At 39.6% G+C, this 16,486-nt stretch overlaps 1 protein-coding gene across 2 annotated transcripts in view; it reads left to right on the top strand.

The window, feature by feature from the left end:
- TBC1D23 (TBC1 domain family member 23) overlaps positions 1-15,509 on the top strand; it is a 43,538-nt gene extending 28,029 nt beyond the window's left edge. Inside the window, exons 12-19 of one of the 2 annotated variants that reach the window (XM_063126882.1) lie at positions 1,645-1,687; positions 3,705-3,814; positions 4,301-4,443; positions 5,517-5,561; positions 10,177-10,265; positions 11,363-11,498; positions 12,450-12,644; positions 13,907-15,509. In XM_063126882.1, coding sequence (XP_062982952.1) covers positions 1,645-1,687; positions 3,705-3,814; positions 4,301-4,443; positions 5,517-5,561; positions 10,177-10,265; positions 11,363-11,498; positions 12,450-12,644; positions 13,907-13,988 — 843 coding nt within the window. In that variant the 3' untranslated portion in view covers positions 13,989-15,509. The remainder of the gene's footprint in view (positions 1-1,644; positions 1,688-3,704; positions 3,815-4,300; positions 4,444-5,516; positions 5,562-10,176; positions 10,266-11,362; positions 11,499-12,449; positions 12,645-13,906) is intronic. The other variant, XM_063126883.1, reaches the window with a different exon arrangement.
- The last annotated feature ends 977 nt before the right edge of the window (positions 15,510-16,486 follow it).

Genomic DNA, 16,486 nt, shown 5'->3' with positions numbered 1-16,486 from the left:
AAATAGCCTGGATTTATTGCATATCTGTTCTTTTTCTGTGTAGCTAGCTTAACTGTGAAACGTGCTGCTCAACAAGTTATTGCATTGTTTTTTGTGGATCTACAGTAACTCCTTAAAGACATTTTGCTGTATTTGGGACACACCAACTGAAATGGCAAATATGTATATTTTGCCTCTAGAATTGAAAATTACTGATATTTGTGTCATCCTTACTTGGAATTGGGTGCCACCGAAATTGGAGGGACTGGTTCCAAATAATGTAAAGATTTAAGTGTGAGACATTTTTCCTGAGTTCTTGCATTTTAAACTTATCACTCCTATTTATACTAATTTCTTTTAAAATCAAAGTTTAGCTTGGTCCACAGGTTGATTAAGCTGGAGTATTTTCATTTTCTTTTTTATTCATCCTTTTATGTAATGCCTATTGAAGCCTATTTAGTTCCATTTAAAACATAGTAATCTTTCAAAATTTTAAGTAAAAAAGAAAAATAAGATTATACTCCCTGAAATTCTTTTATATGAAGAGGTGAAATGTGTTTATACTCATCTTCTAGCTGATCTGGTTGGTCACGTATCTCTACTCCGTAATGGTAGCCCACTTTCTACATTGCCACTTTTTCCAAACCAGAGTTTTATTTGTAATTCCCAATCTTAAAACTCTTATTTAAATTGATGCATACAGAATTTTAAGAGTATTTAGAGCATTTACAAGGATGACGTAATTTCATATAATTTAGGCCCCATTCAGACAACACGCTAAACCATGCTGCTTAACCACAAAATGGTTAATGGAACCATTTTGTGGTTAAGCAGCATGGTTTAGCGTGTTGTCTGAACAGGGCTGTTATTATTGCCTGATGTTGAATCACTTCCATAGTGGGGCTCCTGTGTCGTTGTCCTAATATGGTAATTCACTTTGCAGGAGAGAAGGAGCCTGCCACCAATGCTAGAAAGTACATCTGTTTGTGCAAAATACAGGGCACCCCCTTCCCATTTCAGACCCCCATGCTCCCCCCCCCCCAAAATCCCTTGAGGATCGGGAAACACTCTAGAACAATATGGGATATGGTGTGGAGGCCTGCAAAAGATGAGAGATCAATGAAAATTGGGTACCTGCCTTGTATGAGTGGAAGCGCTTACTGCTAGTGCAAAGCCACCATTAGATACAACCCTTTATGTTCAGTTTTATTCAGAAATAAACCCAATGTCTTGATCCAGAGATTCCATGACCAGGCCTGTGCTCATGGGATGTTTTTGGTGGATGAAAGTGGAGAGGTGATTTTCTGTGTGCCTCTTCCCGACACACTGCCCCACAGAATTGGGAAATCCTTTGGAATCACATGGGGAAACGTGAACCTGCAAAATAATATCCTGCCCTCGTTCTGCCTCCACTGGATCCAAGATTTGCAAATGGAAGAACAGCAAGACCAGATCCAAGCCATTATCTTTAATTTTACATGAGAGAATATTCACATGTGGGCTTCTATATATCTAGGTACTTCGACTATAGCGCTAGAAATCTTATAGACATGTTCTGATGAAATGCCAGATAAATCCAAGTCAAAGTGCGCTGAAGCTATTTCACATTTCTGCTTGCCTTGTAAAAAAACAAAAATGTTACTATATCCAATCTTCTTGTTGCAGAAAAATAAAGAATACGTAAGCATTGCTAAAGGTGGATTTATGGGTAAGATCTGCAGTTCTTTTGTCATTTTAAATGTCATTTTCACTAGATAGCTTCAACTTGGTATTGCCTAGGATTCCATTAATTGGATGGCTAGTTTTTTGTTACTCTTTTCTCATGCAATGTTTGTACACAGATTGCTTAACTGTGTGTTTGTTCTTAGATAGCTTTACCATGGTTACAGTATGCCATAGTTACTAAATGGTGGAGGCTTTAAAGACTATCAGTACTTCCTTCCCCTATCTATCTTCCATCTCTAGTGACTATTCTGTCTGTGGTGCAGCAATTTTCCTATTAGTGCCTCTTCAGACATAATGTTCCCAATCCAACAAATTAAGGTTTCTCAGAATTATTATTATTATTATTGATTTATATAGCACCATCAATGTACATGGTGCTGTACAGAGTAAAACAGTAAATAGCAAGACCCTGCCGCATAGGCTTACATTCTAATAAAATCATAATAAAACAATAAGGAGGGGAAGAGAATGCAACAGGCACAGGGTAGGGTAAAACTAACAGTATAAAGTCAGAACAAAATCAAGTTTTAAAAGCTTTAGGAAAAAGAAAAGAAAAGAAAAGAATGGGCACAAGCTTCTTCCTCCTGCCTCTTTGGTGCTCAGCTGCAGTGGAGGCTTCCTGGTTAGTTGTAGCCAAAGGTTCCCAATGACATCCAAACCTGGATTCTGTGGTTTAAGCACCAATGCACAAGAGGAAGGAAGACGGGAGTGCTTGTTCGTACTCCAACACACCTTAGGGCAGTAACCAATGCTGCTGGCGTGCTCGAGAACTCTGTCCCATTCCAGTAGTTTCAGCTTGGGTTGCTACGTTTATGACCTCAATGCAAATTGGGGGAAATGTTGTTATTCTCATGAGAAAAGGAATTCTACAAAACGATATTTTGCTATAATGTTACTTTTTAATTATCTTTTACATGCCTTGCATTAACTTTGCTGGTCTGTGACCATAATGAATGAATGAATGAAGTAGTTTCAACTAGCTTTTCTGGGTTGGGGTAGCAAGTACTAATTTCCTGTTGCCCTAGCAGTCATTCCTATCAGTGTAATGTGTTTGGGACTGGCAGAATGCCAGCACTGGATACTTCCCTTAGTTTGTTGGAACAGAAATGTAATGTATGAATGTGTCGTTGTTACCTCCTGATCCTCTCTTTTCCCCTCTCCCAAATCTCTGAAAATTCACCTAGTTTCTAAATTATTCTGTACTATTTCTACAGTGTCTAATCCTCCCCTTGCCCTGAACCAGTACATCTCGAGCTGCAGTATTCAGGGATTTATAACCTCTCTAGCTCTTTAGGAATGCTAGTGAGGTCACAATCAATTCTTGCAGAAATCTGTTTCTAGGTGTATTACAAATTCATACTTGTACCTTTTAATGTGCACAGGCACATGCAGACCTGTTCTTATACTCTCCAGATTCAGAAATACTCCACTATTACCTAATAGTTAACCATTCTTAAATCTAGGAAGGATTGTAGCATTGTTAAGACTTCCTCTAAAAATTATTAACGTCTAAAGGTTTTGACCTGTAATTTGTGGACAAAACTGTATTTGGACTCAGTGGCTTCTACTTAAGTTGATATTTTGCCCAAGGTGGGTTGCCTGGTGTCCGCACTGATACATTTTTGGTGACAGGTGAGGTCCTTTCTTTTTTCTCAGGCATTTTAGAGTCTAGCTTTTAGGATTATATTCCTGTGCTGTTTGTTGTTGTTTTGCATTGCATTGGATTATTTTACATTTATATAAAGCATCCAGAGAACTCTTGTTATTGAATGAATTAATTAAAACGAGAATAAACTAAATAAATAAATATTATGACATGAGACAATTATTAGAATATTTCTGATAATGCATCTATTAGTTAATTTATTGTTTGTTTATTTCTGTGTGAGGTTTAGTTTCATTAAAATAAGTCTGCAGTAGCATGCATACCTTATAACAAAGATAAAAGGGAAGCAATATTGTTGTATTAACACAAAATATTTTAATGCCATTTCTCACAGCACTGCAACAACACTTAGCAGACATTAATGTGGAAGGACCAGAAAATGGATATGGCCATTGGATTGCCAGCACTTCAGGCTCAAAAAGTAGCATTAACTCCTTAGTTGATGTGAGTGTACTTCTGAAATCAAATTGTGTGGCTCTTGAATGGACTGTTTCTGATCTTTTTATTTAGAGGCATGGTAATTTTTCATGCAAAAGTCACCCCCTATGGCATGTCTTCTGAGCCATTTGCTTCCAGGGTTTTGTACATCAAGCATCCTAGCTTAAAACGTTACTAGAAGTTCCTCTTCGCTTCGTTCCCTCCTTTGTTTTCACAAAGTATGTTTTGCATAGCACTCTTGCAACAATTCTGGATCAATGACAGTCACTTCTGACTGTCTTGGTAACGGATAAGATGTAAAGCAAACTATAGTGATCTCAATCTACTTCCTGTACAGTCACACACAAAAATTATTATCCTAGACTATATCTCTTTTCCCTAACTTGCGTTTCCATCTCTGAGGCAAACATGGCAATAAGCTTCTATACAAATTACAAATTTACTGATCAGTTACTGTTTTAGGCTGAATAACCAGAGATATTGCTTTTGCAGGGTGATTCTCCTAATGGTTCAAATGATGGAAAGGGAGTCAAGTCCTTGGTAAACAAGATGACCGAAGCTTTGAAGACAAAATCTGTGAATGTGAAAGAAAAAGTTATTAGTTTTATTGAAAATACTTCAACTCCAGTGGATAGGTGAGTTATTTTAATCTGACATATTTCAGTGACTCTTGACAACAGTTGTTCAGGTTTACTTGCAAGTTGTCCAGTTGATCTCTGTGGGACTTACTTTTGAGTAAATGTTGATAGGATTGCACTGCAATGTCTCCTTACTTCAAATGCATTTTACAAACATGAATTCTAAGGTGCTTGCTTAGAAATAATATAAAATGATTCATACAAATATTAGTCCTTCAGAATGTCTATCCCCACCATTGGCAGTTGATTATTCACCATCTTAGAGCACCCTAATTTGCTTTTAGGGCTGTTCGCTTGACATGACAACCCACCATGGGTTATTTAACCCATGGTGAACCTGCAGTATGTATGAGGCTTGTGTGGCCACGATTTTAAACATGCAACCCCCGCTTGGGGTTTGTCATGCCATGTGAACCTGGCAAGTGTGGCTTATGTAAGGGTTAAACAACCCCTGCATATCTCACACTTGCCAAGAAAGATTGCATATTCAATTTGGCAGACACCGCAACTCGTCATGGGTTAGATAACCCACAATGAGCTGCAGCATGTTGTTCAAACCCAGTTTTGCTGTTCTTAAAAACTATTGAATCACTCCCATAACTCCGAGTGTGGACCCTGGATGCCTCAAAAAAACCCATTTAATTCCCATCATTATGTTCTGCTATTGTGAAAGTGGCTCTCACATTTAATGGCTTTAACTACTTGTAAAATAATTTGAACTTCTCAATTTTATCCATCAGATGAACCACAAGCTCTTTCTGTGAACTCAGGAGAAGGTTATCTGTTATCCCTCACACCGCAAAATAGTTTTGAGATGATTTAAGTAAAATTGGAACATAACTACCTGTGTGGAAAAGTAGCAGCTCCTGCATAATAGCTCTTAAAAGCCATAAAATAGTATTTATTGTATGGAAGGATCACTTTTTAAAAAGGCTCCTTAATTGGAACTATTCAAATTGTCTTATGCCCCCTGCCTGGGAATGTGAAAATCAGCTTGATTCACTACTTCATATATTCTTTCTTATATATTTTAATGATTTTGTTCTGTCCTCTGCCCCAATTTGCTGTAGAATTCCTTTCAATCTTTCCTGGCCTGAGAGAGCAAGTGTGCTGCGGTAAGCCATTGTGTAGAGCCATCTGAGTAAAGCTGCCTTTGCCTTTTTTTTAGCATGACATCACAATGTTCGTGAGCATTGGTTACACTGACAATCTCTCTCAGAAAATAGGCTTCCCATCAAGCTACCAAACCATTTCAAGTGTTGTCTTAGAAACTAGAGAGAAAGAAGCTGTATACACAGTACTTGTTCATATTCATTTCTAATTGGCACTTTTCCATATTTTCCCCACCTCACTGCTTGCTCTGGGACACCTTTCCTCTTTATCATGTCATAGGCCATGCTGATTGATTCTCTTTCCAACTTTTAAACAGCATAGCTGCATTCGCAGGATCACATCTCAGTTTCTCCCTTCTTGACCCATAGCAATCTAATTAATCAAAGGGACTGTTTGCATGACACAGTAACCCTAGGGTGACCATATGAAAAGGAGGACAGGGCTCCTGAATCTTTAACAATTGCATAGAAAAGAATTTCAGCAGGTGTCATTTGTATATATGGAGAACCTGGCGAAATTCTTTCTTCATCACCACAGTTAAAGCTGCAGGAGCTTTACTAGAGTGACCAGATTTAAAAGAGGGCAGGGCACCTACAGCTTTAAGCATTGTGATGAAGAGGAAATTTCACCAGGTTCTCCATGTGTACAAATGACACCTGCTGAAATTCCCTTTTCAATACATCTGTTAAAGATACAGGAGCCCTGTCCTCTTTTTCATATGGTCACCCTAAGTAACCCACCATGCATTATACAAGGTTTATTTAATCCTCACATAACCCACATTCACTGGGTTCACATGACAACCTCTGAGCAGTTTGGTACCCACGGGCACCGTGGCTCATGACGTGTTAAATAACCCATAACAAGCTGTGTCGTCCGAATCCAGTGATAGTTTCTTGTTTTGTCTGAACTGGGAAATTAGGGCTAGCAGCCTTGGAAAAAAACCCAGATGATTAAACCTTGGTTTGATGTTGGCTTAGTATCATGGCTTGCTCCAAGCTGGCAACCCTGGTTTCCTGGTTCAAGTGGAATGGAAAGTTATGTTTAATTAGAAACTTCTTGCTTTAATCACTGTGTGAAGGGAGGAGTGAAAGGCTGCATGTCAGGGAAAAGGCTTGCGCATATCATAATAAACTGAGGTATCATCCAAATGTGGCCCGTGTATAATATGAGAAGCATCAGGTATCCTTCCTAAGAAGCTTCTTCATATGAAAGAAATTAGAAGCACTTTTACCTATTTTCTGTTACAAGGTAGTTGAAACTTCTCTTTGAGAATTATAAATTTAAAACATCTGTGTTTTCTAGGGCATAGAGGTTAAAGAGAAAGTAGCTCCAACACTGGAGACAGATGTCAGGTATAATCAAACTTGATTATGATAAATCTCCCAAGGGATCTCTCTTTGACCGGTGAGAGAATGGGAACAGATTAACCTACACACAATCTGAGAGAAAGATATTTATTTACCCTGTTGATTGCCCACCCTGATAATGAACAGCAGGGATAGATCAAAATCTTGCTTTTCCCATTGATTGGGCGAAATGGTGATGGGTTAACACAGAGTGGAAAGGATTGAGAGAATCTTCAGGATTGTCCAGAAAATTGCCTGTCCTCCCTAGGAATCATCTCACACTTCAAGGATTAGGGCCAGTTCGTATGTTACAGGGACGGTGTAGTCGCTGCTCCCCCATGAATGCCGCATTCCTCCTGCAACATAAAAATGTTCCCTTCTAAGTTATCATTTATAAGTTACCTGCCTCTTCAGCGCCATAGATGACGACATTTCACATATTTGAGCAGGGGCTGTTGTCTTGCTTGGCTTATAATAACACAAATAAAAAAAAATGTGACAAGATCATACAAAGCTTACTTATGCTGCAGGAGAGATTAGCTGCAGCATTAACAATTTCCTGCGTGAATACATTTTTGGCCTCAGTGGGCATAACATTGTAACATTTCATCCCGTTAATAACACACACACAAATTGAATGTATTAGCCATGGTGAAGTTTTGCAGCAATCAGACTGTGGTCTTTGCCTCTCATTTTGGCCAACACATCCATTTCCCTTTGCACACCTTTTGGGGGTTGGACTTAGCTCAGCAAGCTCAAGTATGATCATTCTTGTACAGTCTCATTTTTTTGCCCGAGTTAAAGCAACAAACCATCGCTAGAGCTCCCACCACAGTTAAGCATTGTCTACACTAGGCTTGTGAGGGTGTCTGTAGTGGCAGGAGCACTAAGGAAGATTTTACTAAATAGCTTAGGATAGAGGAGGTCTCCAAATACTTCTGACTACTACAAGCAAATACACACTATGGTCAAAGGCTGCTGTTTTTAAACCATACTCGATACCATATCTTGTGGACATTCTGGAGATGGTTAGTTGTCAGGTATACGATCGTCATTTCTAACTCTCATGCTGTTCATTTCATGTGAACATTGTCAGTGTTACCGATGGTTATTGTCTTAAGTTACTAACATGCACTCCTGATCTTGCTTTATTTGGATAGCAGGTTTGTTTCTCATTTAACAATTAGTTTCCCCAAGTTCTATCTACTTTAATGACCTAAGTCCTAGAAAACAAAAGCCTTAAGATCTGCCCTCAGGGACAGAGGAAAAACATCATTCTCCCATCTTCCCCCATTACAGTATTGAAGCTCATCCTCCCATAGACATTTCAGTAACAGTATGGAGATGTGTGCAGATCCAGATCTTTTTTTTCAAAAACAGAACTGTAGAAAGATTTACTTGAAACACATTAAGCCACTGTAGCTAGCATAATAACTTGGAAACCTGTGCTCCTTCCCATGATTTATGGAGACATTTGACGCAGCATTTGTTATCTATGCCAAATTACATTTTTCTTAACTCAGTAAAGAATGATTTAAGATAGAAGCATTAAGAAAAATTCTCAGAAGAGGCCAGGTCATTTGTACTGTACCTGTCGAAGTTATTGTGCTATTTGGTGAGATGGGCTCTCCAGAGATCAAACTAACTTTTAAATATTTTCAACTTTTTATCCTACCAAACATGTGCTGTTTATTACCAGCTTGACTGGTAACTTGCCATAATGTTTAGAGAGCCTTAAAGACATCCACTCATTTCGGACGACATGTTAGTCAACAGTGGTTTTAGAACTCCACGGTGGAATTTTTACATCACCATTAAGAAACGTGTGATCTGGCAGGAAAACTTCACGCAACGGTGGAGTTTTTTTAGAAGACAATCCACGCAGAATATCCAATCTGTGCAGAGGAGAGTTCCTGCATAACCATTGTGTTGCATGTCGTGTGGCGGGCGCCGTGGGGTTTTTCCCATGCCTACAGAGTCACCAGGCACGAGTGGCAGAAACCCTGGCCACTCTTGCCCAGCGGGACTCTATCGGCATGGGAAAGGATTCTGTGCCGGGATGCACTTGGGGAGCCCTGATTGAGCTGTCCCTGGGTGGGGCGCTGCAATTGCAGAGCCCCATGTGCTTCCCAGGGACATCCACATCCCTTCACACACACACACACACACCCCGATCCATGTAGAGATCGGCTTGAGGGGATGGAAAGAGCTTACCTGATGCCCTCAGGGGAGAGCTCGAGTTCGTTCCATCCCCTCACGCTGATCTCCAAATGCTTTGCAGGGCAGGGGGCAAAGATTGTCTCCTGCAGCTTGATGTGTATCGTCAAACCATGAGAGATATCCTTCCTCCTTTCAGCACGGCTACAGCAACCTGCAGCGGCGCATCCTTACTGAGTCTAACCCGCTGCAGATTGCTGTAGCCGCGTTGAAAGGAGGAAGTGTCAGATAGATCGCTTTTCCTCCAAGGACCAATCCACCCACTGCCCCTTTCTTCCTATGGCTGCATCAGTGAAAAACACGACACGATTGTTGCCCTAGCAAAAAGCAGCACGCCTCACTGCAAAATGGATCCATCCGCCAAGGCCGTCCCCTTCTTCCTTCAGTGGATGGATCCATTTTCTAGGGAACCGTGGTGATGCTTGTTGCTAGGGTAACAGGCACGTCACGTTTTTCGGCTCTCTCCCCCCCCCCCAATTCCCATGGAATGGCCACACCCCCATCCAGCAATCAGTACTACCATTCAGTGGGGAGGGCTTAGAGTGGGGGGGGAGGAGAAGATTACCCCATGTAGCGGGTGAACTCCACCCCACAGACAACTTTTACCATGATGCTTTAAAGCAACATGCTATAAGTCCACCCCACTCAGTCCGTGGGGTGGAGTTCACACCAATGTGTTGTCCGAACGCAGCCATTGACTTCCCACATAGGTGCCTTGACTTGTTAAGAGAAAGTTGTGTTCTCTGACCAAGCGTAACTTAAAATGCACTTGCAACTGTTTCTCAAGGTGAACTCCACAAATGTAATACAATTCAGCCCATTAGGTGACCTTTTTACCTGCTTTCACTAATTCATTGTGGCTTACTTCGCCACTCTCTGCTTTCTCATGGCCGGCTTTCTTCATCTGGAATTCGTTGGCTGCACACACAGGTTTATGTTTTGGCCTCTTTGCATGCTGCTATGGAAAATATGCTATGATAATTTTCTGTTTAAAAACATATAGGATTTGTTTTTTCTTCTCCCTCTCTTTATGATCTTCCCCTGCCAACAGACATGTCAGCAGCAGTGACAGAGTGGGAAAACCTTACCGTGGTGTGAAACCAGTTTTCAGCATTGGAGATGAAGAAGAATATGATACTGGTACAGTAGGGGATGTGTCTGGTCTGAAATCTAGTCGCTACAAATTAATTGTCTTAATTTGTAGCTAAATTATGAGTTAAACTACCAAAGAGATATTCTGATTATTCCCTGAACTTAACGCCGCGATCTTACTATCAAGTTAAGTGCACCTGTCATTAGAACAAGGTGGTAACACAGGGTGCAGTGAGAAAAGAAAGGGTATCAGATGAACATTCAGCCGTTGGGCTTCTCAGAGTCTTAAAAAGGGGCTGGCTTTTGTGAATGAGGAAAAATCCATCTTTGTCGATTGCGATGGTGAATTTGTGAGGCCGGCAGTTGGAACATTTTGTTCGCAGAACCAAGCATGTGATCTGAAATCACTGAAGAATGTCAGCTGATTAGCCTCCCAACGCTATATTTAGGGTTGCTTTTAGGATTGAACTGCACTGGTGTCGGAACTCTCAGTTGCATTGATTAGATTGCAAAATGTTATGTAGGACAAGTAGGGCATGAAAATAGGATGGAAAAATTGGATAAGGAAATGGCTTATTTGGGGAGCATAGTAATTCCAGTATTCTTCTGCTACTACATACACATCAAGTGTCATGGCATTACAGAAGAATGAGCATGCTTTGCACTTAATGCCCTGTTGTGCCAATACTGCTGAGGTTTTAATTGTGAAATGCCTGCCACTGTAAAACTCTGCTTAAGAATTGTGCGTAATTACTTAATGTCAAAATTAGTATAATTAAATTTCTTCTTCCAAGTAGTGCTGCAAGCTTTGATAAATAGGCTACATTCATTGATTAAAAGGAAATAATCAATGAAAAAGGTACCCCCAACTAGTCAAGCAGATTTCTAAATATATATCTTGATAGATATTTTTAATGCAAGTGCTTATAACTAGGGTGGGAAACTGTTTTTGGGTTGGGGGGGACAGATGACATCACTGGGTGGGGCCACACTCCGTGGCAGCATCCCTGGCTGAATGCTGGCTAGAACTCCAGCCAGTGCTTCAGCCGATAAGAATGTGAAAACAAGTTTTCAGATTATGTGTCAGCATTTTAAAAGTTTTACCCTGTTTTGTCCCTATAACATCACTCTTCTTTTTTAAACAGATGAAATCGATAACACCTCAATGTCGGATGATGATCGAAAAGAGATTGTCAACATCCAGACTTGGATAAATAAGCCAGACATAAAATATCATTTCCCCTGTACTGAGGTGAAAGAAACTGGGCACAGGTTTCCTAGGTAATACTGCCTTGATAATTATATTCACTGTAAACATATATAAAGATTAAAAGTACATGAATTTATGAATAAAGTTGGTTATGTTGGTATAGACCGTTGCATTTTGGATGGCAGAGTATTTGTGGTTTCACACCGTTGTTTTTTCCCACGGCGAGATAAGTTTTTCCATTCGTTTTATGGCACAGTTTTGTACGATGCCCGTCCTATGAATGATTCCAGTGCACAGGCTCTATGCTCCTTGCCATGGAGGGGCCATGGCTCAGTGGTAGAGTGCTTGCTTTGCATGTAGAAGGTTGCTGGTTCAATCTCCGGCATCTCCAAGAAGGATTCCTGACTGAAAGCCTGGGGAGTCCTTGGCTGCCAGTCAGTGTCAATAGTACTGGGCTAGATGGATCAATGGTCTGACTCAATAGAAGGCTGCTTCCTACGTCCCTAGCCATATTTACTAGGAAGTAAACCCCACTGATTTCAGTGGACTTAATTCAGAATAAATATGTTTAGGATTGGGATCATATCCATTCCTAAACATTAAATTCTCCATGACTCTACTAGACTGGCACTTGACTGTGTTTAATTTAATAAGTGCCTCACAGATTTTTCATTGCAAAGTGACTGCAAAAAGTCACTTCACAGGAGAGACCATTGTTGTGGGACTGCACCCCAAGAGACATCTTGTATTTGAATTTCTGGAAAAACAAGAGTCCAACTTGAGGAAAAGGTCTACTGTCACCCAGCTAAAGAGCTGCCATGTTCTGTTGCAGGAACAACAAAATTTGAGTTATGAAAAAGTCTATGCAAGTGATTACAAAGTCTTTTAAGGCATATACTTCAGGAAATTGTTGGTACTAAGATCAGCAGGGGAGTCCCTGTGGCTTATTTCCCCCATTGCTGTATTTCTTATTAAAAATACAGCTCTTTTCTGATTAATTTTTCTTTTTACTTTTCTTGAAGTCATCTTCTAGTAACTGCTACACATATGTACTGTTTGAGAGAGATTGTTTCTCGGAAGGGATTCGCTTACATACAGTCTCGCCAGGCGTTAAACTCTGTTGTTAAAATCACATCAAAGAAAAAACATCCTGAATTAATAACCTTTAAGTACGGAAATAGCACCACTTCAGGCATAGAGATTTTGGCAATTGAAAGGTAAGATTGTGGCTTAATTGGGATTCGTCTATATGTGACTCTTTTTTCACTGCATTTTGTCTAGGATCAGCTACAGTGTTTAGGGGAATTGTAACAAGTATTGGGCCGCATTTAGCATACCATGCCCCATACTGTCCTTTGAAAGGCTCTTTTGCCTTCTCTGACTTAAAATACCTCCCCATGTCTCTCAAGTGTGTTAGATTGCAGTCTACAAACTATTACTCTATAGACGTTTTAAGCAACTTGGTGGTCATCATTATGTAGTAGCCTGAGTGCTGGAGTTCTGTGAGATTCTGTTTCAGCACTTCTTCTCACCAAAGCCCCAAACTACTTCATTTTTCCAAATGTATAAAGGATGTGGTGCTAGAGGGCAAACTCACAAAATAACAGTCTTGTGGAACCTTAAATGTTAACTAAATTTATTTTGGCATAAACTTTCATGGACTTCAGTCTACATTATCAGATGCATGGAGTATCATAGAGACTTTTGGGGGTTTTTTTATACAGTATATATGGGGGGTGGGGGGGAATTGTAAATAGTGAGGCCAGAAGGAAATTCAATGCATGAAGTACTGATGGTGACAATCACATTATCAGCAGTGGTCCTTTACAGTACAGCTGTTGCAGATAACAAACATCTTGGCAGTAGGTAAGCCACACATGCAGTGTGATAAAAATCTGTTATCCTGATTCAAGCCTCTGGTGATAGAATTAAACCTGTTGATAAATTCTCTCGCTCTTATCTCCCTTTGAAGTTCCTTTGCTCCAATGGCCACTTTAAGATCTGTGATGGAGTGAGCGGGGAGAGTGAAGTGTCTCTCCCGTTGGTTTCCAGATATTGCCATTTCAGATGTCACATTTGTGTCCATTTCTTATTTTCTGTGGAGACTGGCTTGTTTGCCCTCTGTAGAATGCAGAAGGGCACTGCTGACAGAAGATGGCATATATCACATTGGATATTTAGTTCTGTCAGCGGAACCAAGAGGAGAGTAATTCCCCCTCCCCAGAGCAGCCATACACACCCCAGCCTCAAAACCTGCTCCTGAGGGATGGAAAACCTTCCAAAACAGATTTTCAGGCAGCACAGAGAGCTCGAGAGGGGAGGAGAGAAGGCACTAGTCCTCTTGCCCTGGCAGAGTTCTGCTATCTTGACGCCCATGAAATGATATTTTAATCCTTTTATTTTATGCTAATTGTTTTGTATTCTTTGATCAAGTGATTCAGTATGTCAACAAATGGTCTTTTGATTTCCATTTCCTAAGGTACTTGATTCCAAATGCAGGCGAAGCCACCAAAGCCATCAAGCAACAGATTATGAAAGTTCTGGATGCGCTGGAAAGTTAATAAGAAAAGACTTTTTCAGTGGAGACTTCAAAAGAAAATGACAATGAAGATACTGTACGTGGACCTAAAACAACTGTGTTCCAGCTGAATACTAACCTAAGAGGACTTTTCAGTTTACTGATGGGAGTGCTTGCGTAGCAGGTTTAAGATAGGGGTAAATTATACATTTTGAAGAGATTTTTAAGTATTTTTCTTTAACTCTCTTGGATTTTGCAAAAGTTGTTTATTATAAAGGTCAGTTATTTTTAAAGTAGCTTTAGAGGAGCTGACCTTCTTAAGAAGAGGACTCAATTACACAGACCTATTTGAGGAGTTGTATTGAAGACTCACAACACTTCTAGAGATTGGGAAATATTTGGAACTTGTACTTCTGAATATTTTTAAAAGCCTCAAGCACTGAGTATTTGGTTTGATCTTCTGTGACTAATATCAAGGAGTGACACAATACGTAGGGCAGGAATTAGAGCGTTTCCCCTGTTTTTTAAAAAATTGGAACCCAACCAAAAAAAATTGCTGGGGGAGGGGAATACACGCTGTTCTGTGTAAGTGGTTTTTAAAGTCTTCTGTGTACTATCAAGTTAAAAAAGAAAATTACTAAAGTTAAAATATTAAACTATACAGCAATGAAATGTTTACACTCACAGGTCAGTGATTGGGCTATTATGAAAGCTAAGGTTTCCCTTGAGGTCAGCGTTAGAATGTACATTGAAATTACAGTTCATGTTTCATGTGATGGAAAATAGAAGTTGGCCACAATGATGGGAGGCAAACATAGTCTTTAGGATACCTTTTCAGAAGCTGTCTGGCACAGGCTAAAGCTATTCTTCATGCAAGTGATCAGAGCGCTACATATTTGCGATCATTTTATGTATGATGCATCTTTTGTTTTCCTTTGAGACATGTCAGTTGTATTTTTTAAAAATAATGTCTTCAGTGCTTGAGTATTCAAAGATTTCGCTAGAAATCGATAGATTTCACATATTGACAAAATGTTTAAGAGGGACTTGAATGCACTACAGATCTTGTAACAAGTTGTGTGCATGATGACATGAAAGCCTGTAAGGTTTGGGAATAATGGTTCAGTGGATCTTAATGTGTTGGGTAAAAACAACAACACTACTTTTGCAGGTCCTTAATGGTACTATTACTGTACCATCTGAAAATACATTCAGCTGACCTTTATAAAAACAAAATCAGCTCTTTTAAGTTATGTTCTTAGTATGAATCAAGTTAAGGCACCTTAATCCTGAAACTAACTCCCATTTAAAAATATTGAAACAAACACACTAAAATAAGTATTTGAAATGCATTGCATGAACAGCACTTTTGCCAATGCTCCTGTATTATAGTTCTGCCTCAGAGCTGCAGTCCTGCCCCTCTTTAACAACAAAATAAAATCTCCTGAAGGGCCTTCAACCTGTGCCTACTTCACCAATGAGATTTCCCCCCATAAAGTTAATGTAAAGATGTTTGTGCAACTGTTTATAAACTGCCATTGTAAATAAATCCAGTACTATTTGAGCAAGAGTCATTTGGATAAAACATGTTTCACCTGACTGTGTCATTTCTGAGGGTGTAAAAGTTTCTGTAGCACTTTAAAATGCACTGAATTTTGTTGTCTTTACAGCTGTCAACCAAAGCAAACCTATAGACAGTGCACACAGGATGTTGAGGGCGGGGCTTGCATGAGTGCCGCCCTACACAGTTTTAGCCCTCACTTGAGCAAGTAAATGACTGAATAGGTTATAACAGAAGAATACACAAAGTCTTGCACAATTTGACATGCACAATTATCGAATTGCTAGATGAAATATTAGGTGTTACTTTTATTCCTTGAACATGTAAAGGAAGCATATACATTTAATAGAATATACATGGTGAATTACTACTTAGCAAACCAGTTTTCCTCCTTCAGCTGTATTTAGCTGTTTAATAATGGAGGAAACCTAGTTTGTTTTAATGCCTCTTGTTTAATTTTATTTTTAAGATGCTCTTGGAGTGAGATCTATCGATCTATATGGCTTTTGTGTTTTTATTATGCATAAAATCAAATTTCATTGAATTATAAAATATTATTTTGATTTTATTATAAATCGAAAGCATCAAATAAGACAAGTGATTAAAAGTACCAGAGGTTAAAATAACAGGCATCACAGCAAGAAAGTTTTAAAACCTCACAAGGATAAAACTACTTAAACACAGATAGAAAACACAGATAGAACAGAAATATACATAGCATTAACAGTTCTGAGAGAATAAAAAGGTCTCTGCCTGGTACCAAAAAGATAAAATACATGTCAGATGAGCCTCTCTGGAGAGTATATTTCGTAACTGGGTGGGGGACTAGTACTGAAAAGGCCATCTAACTGTATCTCAGCATGTGAGAGCACTTGGAACAGGGCTTCTAATGACAATAGCAGGTGGATAATTCTTGCTTCCCAATCTTAGAGCTTCATCACACCTACCCATTTCCCCTCGAATTACCACACTTCGTCTCC

The sequence above is a fragment of the Elgaria multicarinata genome, chromosome 5 (assembly GCF_023053635.1).
Source record: "Elgaria multicarinata webbii isolate HBS135686 ecotype San Diego chromosome 5, rElgMul1.1.pri, whole genome shotgun sequence".
NCBI lineage: Eukaryota > Metazoa > Chordata > Lepidosauria > Squamata > Anguidae > Elgaria > Elgaria multicarinata.
This window is presented reverse-complemented; position numbering and strand designations above follow the sequence as displayed.